The sequence below is a fragment of the Pygocentrus nattereri genome, chromosome 4 (assembly GCF_015220715.1).
Source record: "Pygocentrus nattereri isolate fPygNat1 chromosome 4, fPygNat1.pri, whole genome shotgun sequence".
In the NCBI taxonomy this organism is placed as follows: domain Eukaryota; kingdom Metazoa; phylum Chordata; class Actinopteri; order Characiformes; family Serrasalmidae; genus Pygocentrus; species Pygocentrus nattereri.
The window spans coordinates 1,616,432-1,632,884 of record NC_051214.1 but is presented as its reverse complement, the minus strand read 5'-3'; the positions used below and the strand labels follow the sequence as shown (position 1 = coordinate 1,632,884).

Genomic DNA, 16,453 nt, shown 5'->3' with positions numbered 1-16,453 from the left:
AGTGTCAGTAAATCCTGAGGGGCAGTGACGATCCTAAAGCAGGCTGTGTTTTGTGAATGGCTGAGGGTGTCAGAACAGATGAGCAGTGTTGGCTGCGAGTTGAAACATGTCCTGTTCTCAGTGTTTTTCAGCTTCCTTATTGCCCTCTCTACCCCCCCCCCAACAAATCCCCCCAGGCAGACGACTCTGGCGGTGTATGTGATGTCTCTGGTGGGCATGCTGGTATACGCCTTCACCCTCAGTCTGGGTCATCTGTGGGTGGTCTTCATCACTGCTGGCGCTCTCGGGTAATTAACTCTCACATTTCAGATGTTTTTTGTTTTGTTTTCATTTTTAACAATGTGACATATCGGCGCTTTGTTGCTTATTATTTGTGTAAATAACTTTACATTAGTCTTATATCGAATGCATGAAGAGGTCTGAAGATGCAGTTCTCGCTTTTTTCCCTTTGTTTTAATGTGACTGGATAAAAAAAGCAAAAATAAAAGTGTAAGGGATGTTTTTCTTCTCCAAAGCGAGACTGTACACACAACAGTAACGTCTCCTCAAATTGACATCTTAATACATTTCTCCTCGCACATTTTAAGGATCCTGCAGATCCTTTGTATCTTCTGAACTGCGTCTCCTCTCCAGGTTCTTCATGACGGGCTATCTGCCTCTGGGCTTTGAGTTTGCAGTAGAGCTGACCTATCCGGAGTCTGAGGGGACATCATCTGGTCTGCTCAACTGCTCTGCTCAGGTGTGTGTGTGTGTGTGTGTGTGTGTGTGTGTGTGTGTGTGTGTGTGTGTGTGTGTGTGTGTGTGTGTGTGTGTGTGTGTGTGTGTGTGTGTGTGTGTCACACCCAGTCAGGCCTTTATGAAGCTGCTTTGTGTACTGGGTCTCAGTCATGCTGGAACAGAAAAGGTTCTTCCCCAAACTGTTCCCACAAAGTTGGAAACCTACATGCAAGCAAGCAAAGTTTATTTATATAGAGCTTCTTACAGCAGGTGATGTCACAAAGCAGCTTTACAGAACAATCAGTATTACAGACAGAAGAGAAAAGAAAAGAAAATCCGGGTCTGAGCCCCCATGAGCGTCGCCAGCGGTGACTGTGGCAAGGAAAAACTCCCTAAAAGAGGAGGAAACCTTGAGAGGAACCAAGACTCAGAAGGGGAACTTGTCCTCCTAAGGTCGACACCGGATAGCAGGCATTATTAGTATGAAGTGGGAAAAGAGAAGATCTGAGGGTGAGGACTGCACAGCGTTGTACAGCAAGAAGCTCAGTGGTGGTCAAACCGGTCCAGAAGGCTGGTGAGCAGCGGCACCAATCAAGGCAGTAGAGGCAACAGCATCAGGCGCACAGGATGGGCAGCTGATCAGCTCGGCAGAGAAAGGAGAAGAAATACACAGAGTTAGTACTGTAAAGAGTGGCTGACCACAGATTACAGTAAAACAGAGCAGCAGAGACTCCAGCAGGTCCAGACCTGACAGGGAAGACTAATCACCAAATGCTTGACTGTACAAATAAGTTTTCAGCCTAGACTTAAAGACTGAGGCTGAGTCTGAGTCCCAAACATTAACAGGAAGATTATTCCAGAGCTGGGGGGCTTTAGCTCCGCCCCCTGATGGAGCTTTATTAGTTCTAGGTACCAGTAGTGAGCAGCACCTTGTGATCTAAGTAGGCGTGATGGTTCATAGTGGGAGAGGTGGTCACTCAGGTACTGAGGGGCGAGTCCATTTAGAGCTTTATAGGTCAGTAATAGGATTTTATAATCAGTGTGAAATTTAACTGGTAACCAGTGCAGGGCTAATAAAACTGGGATGATATGGTCGAACTTTGTCCTTACATCCTTACAAACTTCCATTTGTCCAAAAGACGCCACCCCCTGTTTGGCAGTTTGGAACTCGTTAGTAATTCAACAGAGGATGGACACTGTGCTCTCTTTTTATCTACAGGCTCCAATGCCTTTACAGTGGTGGTGATGGGAAACAGGCGTCGCCATGACTACAACACAGATATGGTCATTTTATTTACCATCCAGAACCACCAGAGAACCTACACGAGTCTTCTGAGCTTATATGGAATGTTGATGATGGAAAACAGTGGAAAATCTGGAATAATGAGTTTTCTTTGGGGACTATTTTGCCGCACAGCGCCCTGCATGTCTCCCTCCACCATGAATGGAGTTGAAGTTCTCTAAACTCTCATAAAACAGCGTCTCAGTCATCAGGCAGTGAATTCAGAACCAGCTCATGTAGGAACTTTCTGTAGGAGCTTTTAGAGGGACGTCTGGTTCCTATCACCACCACTGTGAGCGGCTCTGACTCTAAGTTCAGCAGTAATTTTTGGTGAAAACATCCTTTTCTTCTCTCTGTATTTTGGAAGAATTCTTGTGAGGGTCAGTGAGCGCCATCTGCTGGTGTCCACTCTGACCAGCATTGTGGACTAATACTTTCTTGTTTATGCAGTCTTTGTTTATTTACTTGGTTGCTTAATTGATTGTCATTTTTTAATATAGTTGTTTATATGTGCCTTGTGTCACATTCTTCAGGTGTTCGGTATCATTTTCACCATCTGTCAGGGAAAGATCATTGAGCACTTTGGAACACTGGCTGGGAACCTCTTCCTGTGTGCTTTCCTGCTGATCGGAACCATTTTAACAGGTACATATTTTTCCCTAGTCTGTCTGTTTCCAGCTCTTTCTGTGAGAGATTCTTTGGTATTGTCGCTTAGTGATGCAGAAGGTGGGTGTTTCTAATAAAGTGGCCAGTGGGTGGAAGCACAAGGTGGGTGTTTCTAATAAAGTGGCCAGTTAGTGGAAGCACAAGGTGGGTGTTTCTAATAAAGTGGCCAGTGGGTGGAAGCACAAGGTGGGTGTTTCTAATAAAGTGGCCAGTGAGTGGAAGCACAAGGTGGGTGTTTCTAATAAAGTGGCCAGTGAGTGGAAGCACAAGGTGGGTGTTTCTAATAAAGTGGCCAGTGAGTGGAAGCACAAGGAGGGTGTTTCTAATAAAGTGGCCAGTGAGTGGAAGCTCAAGGTTTTGCTCAGTTCCACCTAAAGCTCCTACAGAAAGGTATCAAACATCTTAAGTCATCAGCGAATAGGAAGCTGCATGCGCCGATTGGGCTCAGATGTTCTGTCTGATCTAATCATTGTTTTTGTTTTTTTTCTCAGGATTTATCAGATCTGATCTACGCAGGCAGATGGCTAACCAGCTAGCCAAGACAGCTGTAAGTACTGAGCACTGATGCATCATGTCAGTTCAAATATTTACACTGAATAAAAATATAAACGCATCGCTTTAGTTTTTGCTCCTATTTTTCATGAGATGAACTCAAAGATCTGAGACCTTTTCTATGTAAACAAAAGGCCGTTTTCTCTCAGATATTCTTCACAAATGTGTCTAAATCTGTTAGCGAGCGCGTCTCCTCTGCCGAGACGATCCATCCGCCTCAGGTGTGGCATATCAAGATGCTGATTAGACATGATTACTGCACAGGTGTGCCTTAGGACAGCGGCTGCAACACGTCTCAGGGACCCCCCCAATACAGTAAAGCTGCACATTTCAGAGTGGCCAGCCTAAGGCACACCTGTGCAGTAATCATGTCTAATCAGCATCTTGATATGCCACACCTGAGGCGGATGGATCGTCTCGGCAGAGGAGACGCGCTCGCTAACAGATTTAGCATGTGTGCCCTGTTCACGCCGGACGTTAAAAAAGCGTCTGATAACGGATTAAAAGCTGCATCACCACAGCGGGTCAGGGCCCAACTGATGTGAATGCTTTGTGACTGATGAAACGAAGATACCCGATAAGATCGCCCAACGTTTATATTTGTGGAAACATTTTGATTTAATCCTCCAAAGTCGTAGGTTGAGGAGCGCTTTACTAGCCGATTCGATGGTCAGTTCTCAGCTGTCGCACACTTTAAAGGACCCGTGTGTTGGAAAACAGACTTTTCCGTGCTGGTTTCAACTGGAAGGGTTTGATCAGGTGTGTAAACATTGTTAAAGTTTTTAAAACGCACCCTTCGCTCCTCAGAACATGCCGTCCATATATAGCACAAACGAAAGTCATTTACAGGTCGCTGATGTTGGTCAGTGTTCTGGCTGTAGAGTGGAGATTAAAGCAGATGCGCTTTCCCTCCAGCGGCCAGATCTAGCCCTAATCAGAAATCCAGTCACTTGGGTTGGCTGTTAAGAGCAGGCGTGAACAGGGTCGCTGTGCGTGTGCATGTGTGCTTGAGAGGATTTGAGTGCGCATGGCCCAGTGAAGCCCTGTCAGTCCATCATAAAGGACTGTATGGGCATGAATGTATTTGAGTCCTGCTGTCTTCTCTCCTCTGTCCTGCAACTCTGTCTGCTCTGGCTCTCGTTTCACTCTCTGGCTCTCTCGTCCACTCCTTGTGTTGATGTATGACGCTCGATGTCTTTAACATACTACCCCCCACCCCCCACCCCCATCCGTCAGGCTGCATCCGGTCATCACGAGGGTCAGGATTACGGCGCCACGGCTCCGATTAACGCCTCACACTTCTGATCAGTAATCACTGCTCAGCCTGCTTTTACCACTGCAACTGGGACAGGTACCACTGCTTAGCACCCGAATCCCACACGCCGCACTGCAGTCACTGCACACTAAGACACTGATTACATAAGGAGCTCCTGCACGCTTCAGATTCACTGGACATTGCATTGCACTGAACTTCAGCAAATCAAACACTGTGAAAGCTGAAAAGCTCTACATCATCCGAATTGAGACAGATTTCCTTTTTTTTTTTTTTTTGGTCTTCATATCAAATCTGCATGGTCTACATCTAAGCTTCAAAATCACCTGCACTTATTACCAGCTTCATTCAGATTCACTGCCATTTCAAGCTTTAGAGAGCACTGGTAAATATCCCATTCAGCTAATCAGATCAGTTTATATCACAATACCTACATTTAGAGTCGGTTATTCATTCAGTCTAATGAGAAACTGTAGAACGGACTCGGTTTATATCACAATACCTACATTTAGAGCCGGTTATTCATTCAGCCTAATGAGAAACTGTAGAACGGACTCGGTTTATATCACAATACCTACATTTAGAGTCGGTCATTCATTCAGTCTAATGAGAAACTGTAGAACGGACTCGGTTTATATCACAATACCTACATTTAGAGTCGGTTATTCATTCAGTCTAATGAGAAACTGTAGAACGGACTCGGTTTATATCACAATACCTACATTTAGAGTCGGTTATTCATTCAGCCTAATGAGAAACTGTAGAACGGACTCGGTTTATATCACAATACCTACATTTAGAGTCGGTTATTCATTCAGTCTAATGAGAAACTGTAGAACGGACTCGGTTTATATCACAATACCTACATTTAGAGTCGGTTATTCATTCAGTCTAATAAGAAACTGTAGAACGGACTCGGTTTATATCACAATACCTACATTTTGAGTCGGTTATTCATTCAGTCTAATGAGAAACTGTAGAACGGACTCGGTTTATATCACAATACCTACATTTAGAGCCGGTTATTCATTCAGTCTAATGAGAAACTGTAGAACGGACTCGGTTTATATCACAATACCTACATTTAGAGCCGGTTATTCATTCAGTCTAATGAGAAACTGTAGAACGGACTCGGTTTATATCACAATACCTACATTTAGAGTCGGTTATTCATTCAGTCTAATGAGAAACTGTAGAACGGACTCGGTTTATATCACAATACCTACATTTAGAGCCGGTTATTCATTCAGTCTAATGAGAAACTGTAGAACGGACTCGGTTTATATCACAATACCTACATTTAGAGTCGGTTATTCATTCAGTCTAATGAGAAACTGTAGAACGGACTCGGTTTATATCACAATACCTACATTTAGAGTCGGTTATTCATTCAGTCTAATGAGAAACTGTAGAACGGACTCGGTTTATATCACAATACCTACATTTAGAGCCGGTTATTCATTCAGTCTAATGAGAAACTGTAGAACGGACTCGGTTTATATCACAATACCTACATTTAGAGTCGGTTATTCATTCAGCCTAATGAGAAACTGTAGAACGGACTCGGTTTATATCACAATACCTACATTTAGAGCCGGTTATTCGTTCAGTCTAATGAGAAACTGTAGAACAGACTCGGTTTATATCACAATACCTACATTTAGAGTCGGTTATTCGTTCAGCCTAATGAGAAACTGTAGAACGGACTCGGTTTATATCACAATACCTACATTTAGAGTCGGTTATTCATTCAGCCTAATGAGAAACTGTAGAACGGACTCGGTTTATATCACAATACCTACATTTAGAGTCGGTTATTCGTTCAGTCTAATGAGAAACTGTAGAACGGACTCGGTTTATATCACAATACCTACATTTAGAGCCGGTTATTCATTCAGTCTAATGAGAAACTGTAGAACGGACTCGGTTTATATCACAATACCTACATTTAGAGCCGGTTATTCATTCAGTCTAATGAGAAACTGTAGAACGGACTCGGTTTATATCACAATACCTACATTTAGAGCCGGTTATTCATTCAGTCTAATGAGAAACTGTAGAACGGACTCGGTTTATATCACAATACCTACATTTAGAGCCGGTTATTCATTCAGCCTAATGAGAAACTGTAGAACGGACTCGGTTTATATCACAATACCTACATTTAGAGTCGGTTATTCATTCAGTCTAATGAGAAACTGTAGAACGGACTCGGTTTATATCACAATACCTACATTTAGAGTCGGTTATTCATTCAGCCTAATGAGAAACTGTAGAACGGACTCGGTTTATATCACAATACCTACATTTAGAGTCTGTTATTCATTCAGTCTAATGAGAAACTGTAGAACGGACTCGGTTTATATCACAATACCTACATTTAGAGTCGGTTATTCATTCAGTCTAATGAGAAACTGTAGAACGGACTCGGTTTATATCACAATACCTACATTTAGAGTCGGTTATTCATTCAGTCTAATGAGAAACTGTAGAACGGACTCGGTTTATATCACAATACCTACATTTAGAGTCGGTTATTCATTCAGCCTAATGAGAAACTGTAGAACGGACTCGGTTTATATCACAATACCTACATTTAGAGCCGGTTATTCATTCAGTCTAATGAGAAACTGTAGAACGGACTCGGTTTATATCACAATACCTACATTTAGAGTCGGTTATTCATTCAGTCTAATGAGAAACTGTAGAACAGACTCGGTTTATATCACAATACCTACATTTAGAGTCGGTTACTCATTCAGTCTAATGAGAAACTGTAGAACGGACTCTGTTTATATCACAATACCTACATTTAGAGCCGGTTATTCATTCAGCCTAATGAGAAACTGTAGAACGGACTCGGTTTATATCACAATACCTACATTTAGAGTCGGTTATTCATTCAGCCTAATGAGAAACTGTAGAACGGACTCGGTTTATATCACAATACCTACATTTAGAGTCGGTTATTCATTCACTCTAACGAGAAACTGTAGAACGGACTCGGTTTATATCACAATACCTACATTTAGAGTCGGTTATTCATTCAGCCTAATGAGAAACTGTAGAACGGACTCAGTTTATATCACAATACCTACATTTAGAGTCGGTTATTCATTCACTCTAACGAGAAACTGTAGAACGGACTCGGTTTATATCACAATACCTACATTTAGAGTCGGTTATTCATTCAGTCTAATGAGAAACTGTAGAACGGACTCGGTTTATATCACAATACCTACATTTAGAGTCGGTTATTCATTCAGCCTAATGAGAAACTGTAGAACGGACTCGGTTTATATCACATTTAGAACCAGATGAGTGGGATTTGTAAAGCTTGTCCACTCTAGGAACAGTTGCTATAGTAGAACTCATTTGTGAATGGAACATGGATATTTGGTTATAACCTGCTTAATGAACAAATCCATAACCCGTAGTGAAAATGTGCCATAGTGCACTTGTTTATGCAAAAATGTGTATTTAGTATGTTTCCACACTTTCACGCTGAAAGGGTCAAGAATATCGAGCTGTTTTGATAATTTGGTATTTATAGTTATTTCTAATGAAGTAATTTAAGTCGTTTAATCTGACTAAATGTATTGTGTGTTTATTGTGTGCTCATCCCAGCTATGAAATGTTGTCTTTTTCATTAAATACTCCCACCTGTACTCACAGTAACTCGCTTAACTGCTGACGTCTCACATTAATACGTGTCTCCATATATAAACACAGCTAACGTGACACAGTATTTGTCTGATTGATTGTACTCAGTTCCCCAGAGAGGGACATTAGAGTAAACGGAAGATTTTCCATATTTATTCTGTTGAAACAGCTGTGATAATATATTTGTCTGTGTTTCCAGGAAAATGTGAACGGATCAGCGGTGAGTCCTGATGAGCCGGCTACCAAACTGTAAACACAAAGACCTGCTGACCATCACCTTCCCAATGGCTCAGTGCGTGTGGTATCGTGTTCAGGTGTTGCTGCTGTTCTGGCTCTTCTTAATCTTAATCTTAAAAAAATAAAAAAATCGAGGGCAGTCATGAGCTGGAGGTCAGGGAACCAACCCTCTTACCGGAAGGTTGCGGGTTCAATCCCCAGCACCAACAGTACGTAACTGAAGTGCCCTTGGGCAAGACACCCAACCCCCAACTGCTCCCCGGACACTGTGGATAGGGCTGCTCATCACTCCGGGCAAGTGTGCTCACTGCCCCCTAGTGTGTGTGTTCACTAGTGTGTATGTGGTGTTTTATTTCATGGATGTGTGAAAATGTGGAGGTGAAATTTCCTCGTTGTGGGACTAATAAGAGTCACTTAATCTAAACTTAATCTTCTGAAGCACCATGGACTCTATTTAGAATTCATTTTTATTATTGTAGAACATTAAGAGTATAAAAACAAAAAAATCAGAGAGCACTTTTCATTTATTTCATTTCTGCTCAAATGGTCAAAAAGTGTCCCAGCAGCTAAATCTAATACAACGCCATTTCCAAAAAAGTTGGGACGCTGTGCAGAATGTAAATAAAAATAGGATGCAATAATATACAAATCATGTGAGCCATATTTTAAAAGGAAAATACTACAAAGACAACAAATCAAACGTTGAGCCTTGAGAAATTTTATTGTTTTTTGTTTTTAAATATATGCACGTTTTGAATTTGACGCCGACAACACGTTCCAAAAAAGTTGGGACAGGGGATGTTTACCACTGTTTCATCGAATCAGAATCACATTTATTGTCACATAACGTATATATATATATAGCTGTGAGAACAGACAGTGGCTTGGATGGGGTGGAGTTCTTTAGAATCCTCCTGGTCTTCCTCCAAAAGGTTTGGGAGATGGACCCCGGTGATGAGCTAGTGAGCTAGGCTGTCCGCACCACCCTCTGCAGAGCTTTCCGCTCCATGGCATTGCAGTTTCCATACCAGGAGGTGATGGAGCTGTTGGAGCTGTTGACTGCATGTGTAGAATGTTCTGAGGATGTGGGGGTTCATGCCAAACCTCTTCAGCCGTGGAGGTGGAAGAGGCACTGTTGTGCCTTTTTTACCACCCATGTGATGTGTTTTGCTCCATGTCAGTTCCTCTGATGTGTGAACACCTCCTCTGTCAGTGTTTGGGAACTGAGGAGATGCTGCTGTAGTTCTGAAAGTGGAATGTTTTCTGTTCTTGTTTGATTCAGGATTTCAGCTGATCAGCAGTTTCAGGGACTCATTTATTGTGTTTTTCATTTCATAATGTGGCAAATGTCCTCAGTGGTGACCGGTCTGGACTGCAGGAAGGTCAGTTTAGAACCCGGACTCTTTTAATACGGAGCAGTGCTGCTGTAATACATGCAGAATGTGGTTTAACATCATCTCACTGAAATAATTAAGGCCTTCCCTGAAAAAGACGTCGTCTGGACGGCAGCAGATGTTGATAAAACATGTTTATATCATTCAGCTTTAATGGGGCCTTCACAGATGACCAGGTCACCCATGCCATGTGCACTAATGCCCCCCTAAACCATCATGAATACTGGCTTTAGAACTGAGCACTGATAACAAGCTGAGTGGTCTTCAGCCCAGAGGACACAGTGTCCATGATTTCCTAAAGAATTTCAAATGTTGATTCGTCAGACCACCGGACACTTTTCCGCTTCCCCTCAGCCCATTTTAAATGAGCTCCAGCCCAGAGAAGGTGGCAGCGTTTCTGGATCCTGTTTATATTTGGGTTCTTCTTTGTGTTTTAGAGTTTAACAGCGTTTGTGGATGCAGTGATGAACTGTGTTCACAGTCAGTGGTTTTCAGAAGTGTTTCTGAGCCCATGCAGTGATTTCCACTACAGAATCATGTCTGTTTTTAATGCAGCGCTGCCTGAGGGCCCAAAGATCACGGCCAGCAGATACTGGTGTTCAGCCTCGTCCCTCACAGACAGAGATTTCTCCAGATTCTCTGAGTCTTAAATGATATTCTGCACCGTAGACGATGAAAAGCAGAAGCTCTTTGCTGTTTTATGTTCATCTTTACTCCTGTAAGACTCTGAAAGCTTTTTGTGCCCAATCATGTTACTGACCTGTGGCCAGTTAACCACCAGGTTTTTTTTGTTTTTGTTTTTTTCTTTACACAAATTTACCAGCCTTTTGTTCCCCCATCCCAACCTTTTTGGAACGTGTTGTTGCAATCAAATTCAGAATGGGCATATATATTTTTTAAATGTCTTTGTACTGTTTTCAATGAAACCTAGGCTTTAACTATTTTAGATGCACTAGTGGCAGCTGAGGTGAGTTTGGGTAGTTGCCCATATTTAGCGTTGGGGGTGTTTTTTTAGTTAAATGTTTTTATCTGACAGTAAAAAAGAGCAACTTGTACTGAATGTCTGTTAATTAAATGAGAAGTGCTCTGAATTTTGAGGTTCAAAGGACAAAAACAAGAACGATATTTTACTACGAACAAAATCTAAACTGAAACAGTCATCTCGTACTGTTCCTGGACAGAAACACTGATCTGTTCCCAGTCAAGTTATTTTTTGTCTCATGTTTTCCACAATTTCACACCAATTTGAAGTAGCTCATCATAAATCGCAGTGTTTGGAACTCTAGGGTTAAAAATTTGGGAAATGTATGTTATTGTGATAAATGGCATCAGATTGCCTCACACTATGCTCTATCACACTATTGCCCTTTGTACATTTTCCACTGGATCCTCTGAATTATAATGTTACCTAGATAATAATAATGATAAAAATAATAATAATAATATGATTTCATTTATTGTTACATACATGCTCCGGCGCATTGAAATGACTACGCCCCCTAGTGGTCATTCTGCCGGCGGAATGGATCTCACCTTGTTTTTAAAAAATGTAACTAAATGAAACGTTTTTCACCGTAACTGTGTTACCAGATAAACGAAGACTCTGTCGTCTGTCTTTGTGAAATGTTGACCTGCCAGCGAGCAGTGAGTGGAGGAAGGTGAGGAACCCTGCCGTGAAAAACAGTTCATACCTCTCCACAAAGACAGCAGTGCAGAGATGAACCTGCAGGGAATTCAGCTGCAGGGTCAGTTTGCATGTGCCATTAATCGTATTTCAACTCTTTAACAGAAAATAAAACGAATAAAAATAAAAATGACATTGTGTTCAGATTGAACACTGTAACTGCAACTGTGAGGACTGGATTGGGTGAAATCTGCACTGTTTTATTGTTCATGCTTCCATGTTTTTTTTTTTCTTGTTTTTTTTTTTTTTCTCAAAAGGGAATTCCACCAGTCTCTTCAAAATTCCTGCATAACTCAGTGTGTGAGGTGTAATCAGAGGTTCAGAGGGTTTGGTGTGAAACGGTTCAGACGTCTTCACAGTGGTGGTGATGGGAACCAGGCGTCGCCATGACTACAACACAGATATAGACACTTTATTTACCATCCAGAACCACCAGAGAACCTACACGAGTCTTCTGAGCTTATATGGAATGTCGATGATGGAAAACAGTGGAAAATCTGGAATAATGAGTTTTCTTTGGGGACTATTTTGCCGCACAGCGCCCTGCATGTCTCCCTCCACCATGAATGGAGTTGAAGTTCTCTAAACTCTCATAAAACAGCGTCTCAGTCATCAGGCAGTGAATTCAGAACCAGTTCATGTAGGAACTTTCTGTAGGAGCTTTTAGAGGGACGTCTGGTTCCCATCACCACCACTGTGAAGAAGTGAGCAGTTCATGCCGAACCACTCTGAATGACTGTTTAGATCTTAACATTCCTGCGTAATGAATAGGTTAAACTTTAAAAGCAGAGAAAGGGACAGAAGAGCCTGTAGCGTTTGTACGCACTTCACACTGTGAATTAAAGTCCAAACTAAGCTGCGTTCACTGTCCAGTCTTTTCAGTCTGATCTTCACCTCCTTCATCTGCTTCATACGGTCGTTTAGCGGCGACCGTAATTTCAGCAGGTTTTACTAAGAACAGAAAACATGTTGACTCAAAATGCGCTTACAGCAGCAGGGAACATGCAGCTGCTGGAGCACCTGCTCAGTCTCCTCTGCTGGCAGAGTCAGGGAGTGTTGTGGTGTTGGGATACAGAGGAACCTGATGGAGATCAGACCGAGAAGCACTGGAGTGTTCCTGTAAAAGGTGAACTGAGAGAGCCTGTTTTGGTGTTGATGATGAGCTGAAGCTGATGATTCGTCACCATATTGTCAACATGTTTTGTACAAATGTAAAAAATAATGATTTTTTTTTTTTGCCTTTGGGAAACTTCAAAAACAACCGGAGCTCTTACTGACGATTTTCACACCAGAGATGTTCGTTTAAAATTCTTTTACTAAACATTGCTAATGTTAGAAGAACAAAGTCGAGCAAACCAGCATTAATGAAGACATTCGCCATCTATAAAAAGAAAGCAGGGGGTGTCAGTGAGTTTACATGCGCTCAATAATCCGATCAGAATCAGATTTCTGCAGTTATCTGATTATTCAGATGGTCCTTATTCAAACAGCACACTCTGATTTTGTAGTTCAGAGAAAGGTCTAGTAATCTGAGAGGCTGGAGTTCATCTCGGTAGTCAGATTTCTCAGTGCTGGGAACTCTTACTCTGATTTCTTTCGTTTCTCTCAGTCTGAGCATGTGCGAAAACAGACAGCGGTACCGGGAATAAGCTAAATGAACATGTAGACCTGGAGTTTCCCCATTACCTGATTACTGTCTGACTCATGTAGACCTGGAGTACATAAAGGTTTTGGATGGTAAAGTGTGAATACTGTAAATACTGGGCTTGCTGGGAGATTTAAAGCACAACCAGTGGCTGTGAATCCGACTGCTAGTGTTTTCTAAGCTGATGAACACCGACCGCCCGGATAAACGGCTCTGCTCATCGTCACAGCCGACTTTTCTGTTTCTGAGTGTTTCAGGTTTCACGTCTTTCCTCACGTCTCAGTGAATCGGTGCTGACGGGTGTTTATTTGAATGGGAATGTGAAACTGTTCGGTTCTCTTTTCTCCCTTTAACAGCTCGTTTTACATGCGGTAGCAGTTTCTTAATTGGTGCCATAAAGTTGTTTGGGTGTTTTGTGTGATATTAACATCTAATGAGTGAAAGTTGATGGTGTTTTGATAAAACTGTAATGTTTTTAGGATGAACAGCTTTACCTTTCGTACTGTTTAACTTGTAACAGCTGAATGAACAGATTCAATAGCACTGAATAAAGTTGGACTGTGACCAACTGTTGTTGATTCGTCAGAGATTTTTGAACTTGGCATGAAGGCGAGGAGAGTTTTAGCACCTGCTAATGAAACTACAGCAGTAGCAATACATCACGATGGACTGTGACCATTCAGGTGACCATTCTTCAGCAGGTGTTCGTTTCTTTACTAGAGTCAGTCTGAAAGATACGTATGAACATCTTTGTTGGTTCAATTGAAAAGTTGGGGTAAATGAATATTTCTACATGTATTTACATTTTATATAATAATACATATATATATATATATATATATATATATATATATATATATATATATATATATATATATATATATATATATATATATAATGTGTGTATTTATAGCTGCGTTTACATATAATATTCACGTATTTAAAATGCTAAAATTCTCTCATGATTGAGCTTGCAGTCAGAATCCGTTCCCTTGGTGTCGTCCTCACTAGCACTTAAAAATAGCAGATTTTAGATACTTAATTTTCCAAATACAGCTACTGTACCATCTTAAAGCTGACAGAATATAATGCAAACCAAAACAAACCAATTGTAGTTGGTATATTGTAAATCTGTTTATAATATTGATGGAAATATTATGGTTATTAAATAGGACTATATTTTTTTCAAAATGCTACTGAAAAGAAAAAATATGACATATAAACAAACAAAAACCATTGGAAATGATTCCAAAGCTGTTACCAAGGGTCTCATGCATCTAAATGTTTATTATTATTATTATTATTATTATTATTATTATTATTAACTATTTATCCCTTGGCCTACTTTCTGCAGGCATGATGGGATTATACACTGAAGCTGAAGTCTTGCAGTGCCACCTCTGGGCAACAGGTGGCTCCAAAACACACACAGAGGAACTAGCACAGCCAGAACAGGCGTTTTCTTACATCTTTAATGCAACGAGTTTTATAGAAAAAGATTGACAGCATCTGTGATATGACAGCATTTATGATAGCATTTAATCTATAAAAAAGAAAATCTTATTCACATTTCAATAACAAGGGTTTCCCCACGAGAATCCTATAGTCATTTATTTAAAAACAAAGCGTAATTTATAAAAGCAGAAAGATTTTATCTCCTGTTTCATAACGCATTCAAAAACAACAACGGTGGGGGGGGGGTCATTTTTAATACACCTCAGGAAACACTTTTTCACCAAATCCTTTTCTGTAAAAGAGTGCATTTTAAAAGGGCATTAACATGTTAAAAAGCCATAGGCAGCTCCTTCCTGGTCCAAGCAAAACACTGAATTCAGTTTGACCACCAAAGATGAGTTCAGCCTGTGAGACCTCACTCAGCAGTCGTGGAATAATCTCACTTACACCCAAATCCAGCACAGTTCAGCACGTGCCGTTTCCCAAAGGCAGCTATTCTCCAGCGTTGTAGGCCAGTTTTACCCTCTGGCGTGCCTGTGAGCACACAAGTAACGCTGACCGCCTGGCTGTGGCTTCGTGAGTGTTTGCTTCTGCTTAATTTGACTTTTCAAAATTATAATAATGTCAAAAACCAAATACTGACCCCTATAACGATTCCTCGGTGCTGGCCACTGTGAACTAGCCTTTTGCTTGGACCCTAAGAGGACGGTTCACAGCAGTAAGATCTGTGGCAAACCAGCATGTGCTCATGCTTAAAGCTGACATCAAAGACGGGTATTACTTTTATTTCTGCGAGTTCTGGGTGCTGAGCTGGTGTGCTGGCCCTAAGGCACGCGTAGCGGTCTGATTGTCTGCAAGTAGATCATTGAGAGCGGTTCACGAGTAGAAGAGGCACACCTAACGCTTGCTCGGCTCGACAGCGACAGCGACGCAGCATAGCACTGTAGATCAGTCGGATGGAGGAGCTTCATGGATCACCGGGTGGAATGAAATAAAAATGAAATAAATAAATAAAACAAGCCTGTTTGCCACACTTGAGAAAAAGAGGCCACATAATAATCAAAAAAAGTTCATCTTAATTATAACACGGTATCTCATAATAACTCACTAAATTACGATAATGAGATACTAATTCATAATTATGAGATAATGAGATAGGATCTCTGTCATGAGATAGCAAGTCAAAAACATCAGGCAATAAGTCGTAATTTTGAGATAGGACCTCAGTAAAGTCTATATTACGAGATAGTATCTCATGTTTACGACTTATTATTTCGATGTTATGACTTACTAAGTCATAATTATGAGATATGAGAAAGTAAGTCATGAGATGCTCATCATTTGCAATATACTAAATCATAGCTATGAGATACTAAATCATAATTATGACAGATATTATTATGAGATACTACGTCAAAATTGTGAGATAGGCCTGCAGTGTAAAGTCACAATTACAAGACAGTATTTCAGTATGACTTACTAAGTCGTAAACATGAGACACTAAGTCATAATTATGACATTATGATATGTCATAATTACGAGTTAGTTGTAATTATGAGATACTGAGTCATAATTACGACATATTATGAGATGCCGTGTTGTAGTTATGAGATCCTAAGTCCCAGTTAAAATACTAAATCATAACTTTTCCCATTATTGTGACTTATTAAACGGCTATTTTTTTTCCCAGTGCTGGAAACAGGCTTCCATAAAGTACAGTTTTCCCCCGTAGGGGGCGCTTTAGCTTCAGGACCGGGAGCCACCATTGGGTTTTCCTGCACGAACATCTGGTTAGCTAACATTTTGTGAGCTTCCCTTACAAAAACCAGTAGTTAAACTCTCCTGCGCTGCTGTTTAATGCTGCGTTCACTGCCACCGCATGGAA

At 41.1% G+C, this 16,453-nt stretch overlaps 1 protein-coding gene across 4 annotated transcripts in view; it reads left to right on the top strand.

Moving 5' to 3' along the window:
• Positions 1 to 9,721, top strand: part of flvcr2b (FLVCR heme transporter 2b) — a 34,674-nt gene extending 24,953 nt beyond the window's left edge. For 3 of the 4 annotated variants that reach the window (XM_017706999.2, XM_017706998.2, XM_017706996.2), the window contains 6 exons: positions 177 to 287; positions 634 to 739; positions 2,533 to 2,644; positions 3,157 to 3,212; positions 4,454 to 4,568; positions 8,353 to 9,721. In XM_017706999.2, coding sequence (XP_017562488.1) covers positions 177 to 287; positions 634 to 739; positions 2,533 to 2,644; positions 3,157 to 3,212; positions 4,454 to 4,522 — 454 coding nt within the window. In that variant the 3' untranslated portion in view covers positions 4,523 to 4,568; positions 8,353 to 9,721. The remainder of the gene's footprint in view (positions 1 to 176; positions 288 to 633; positions 740 to 2,532; positions 2,645 to 3,156; positions 3,213 to 4,453; positions 4,569 to 8,352) is intronic. The other variant, XM_017706997.2, reaches the window with a different exon arrangement.
• The last annotated feature ends 6,732 nt before the right edge of the window (positions 9,722 to 16,453 follow it).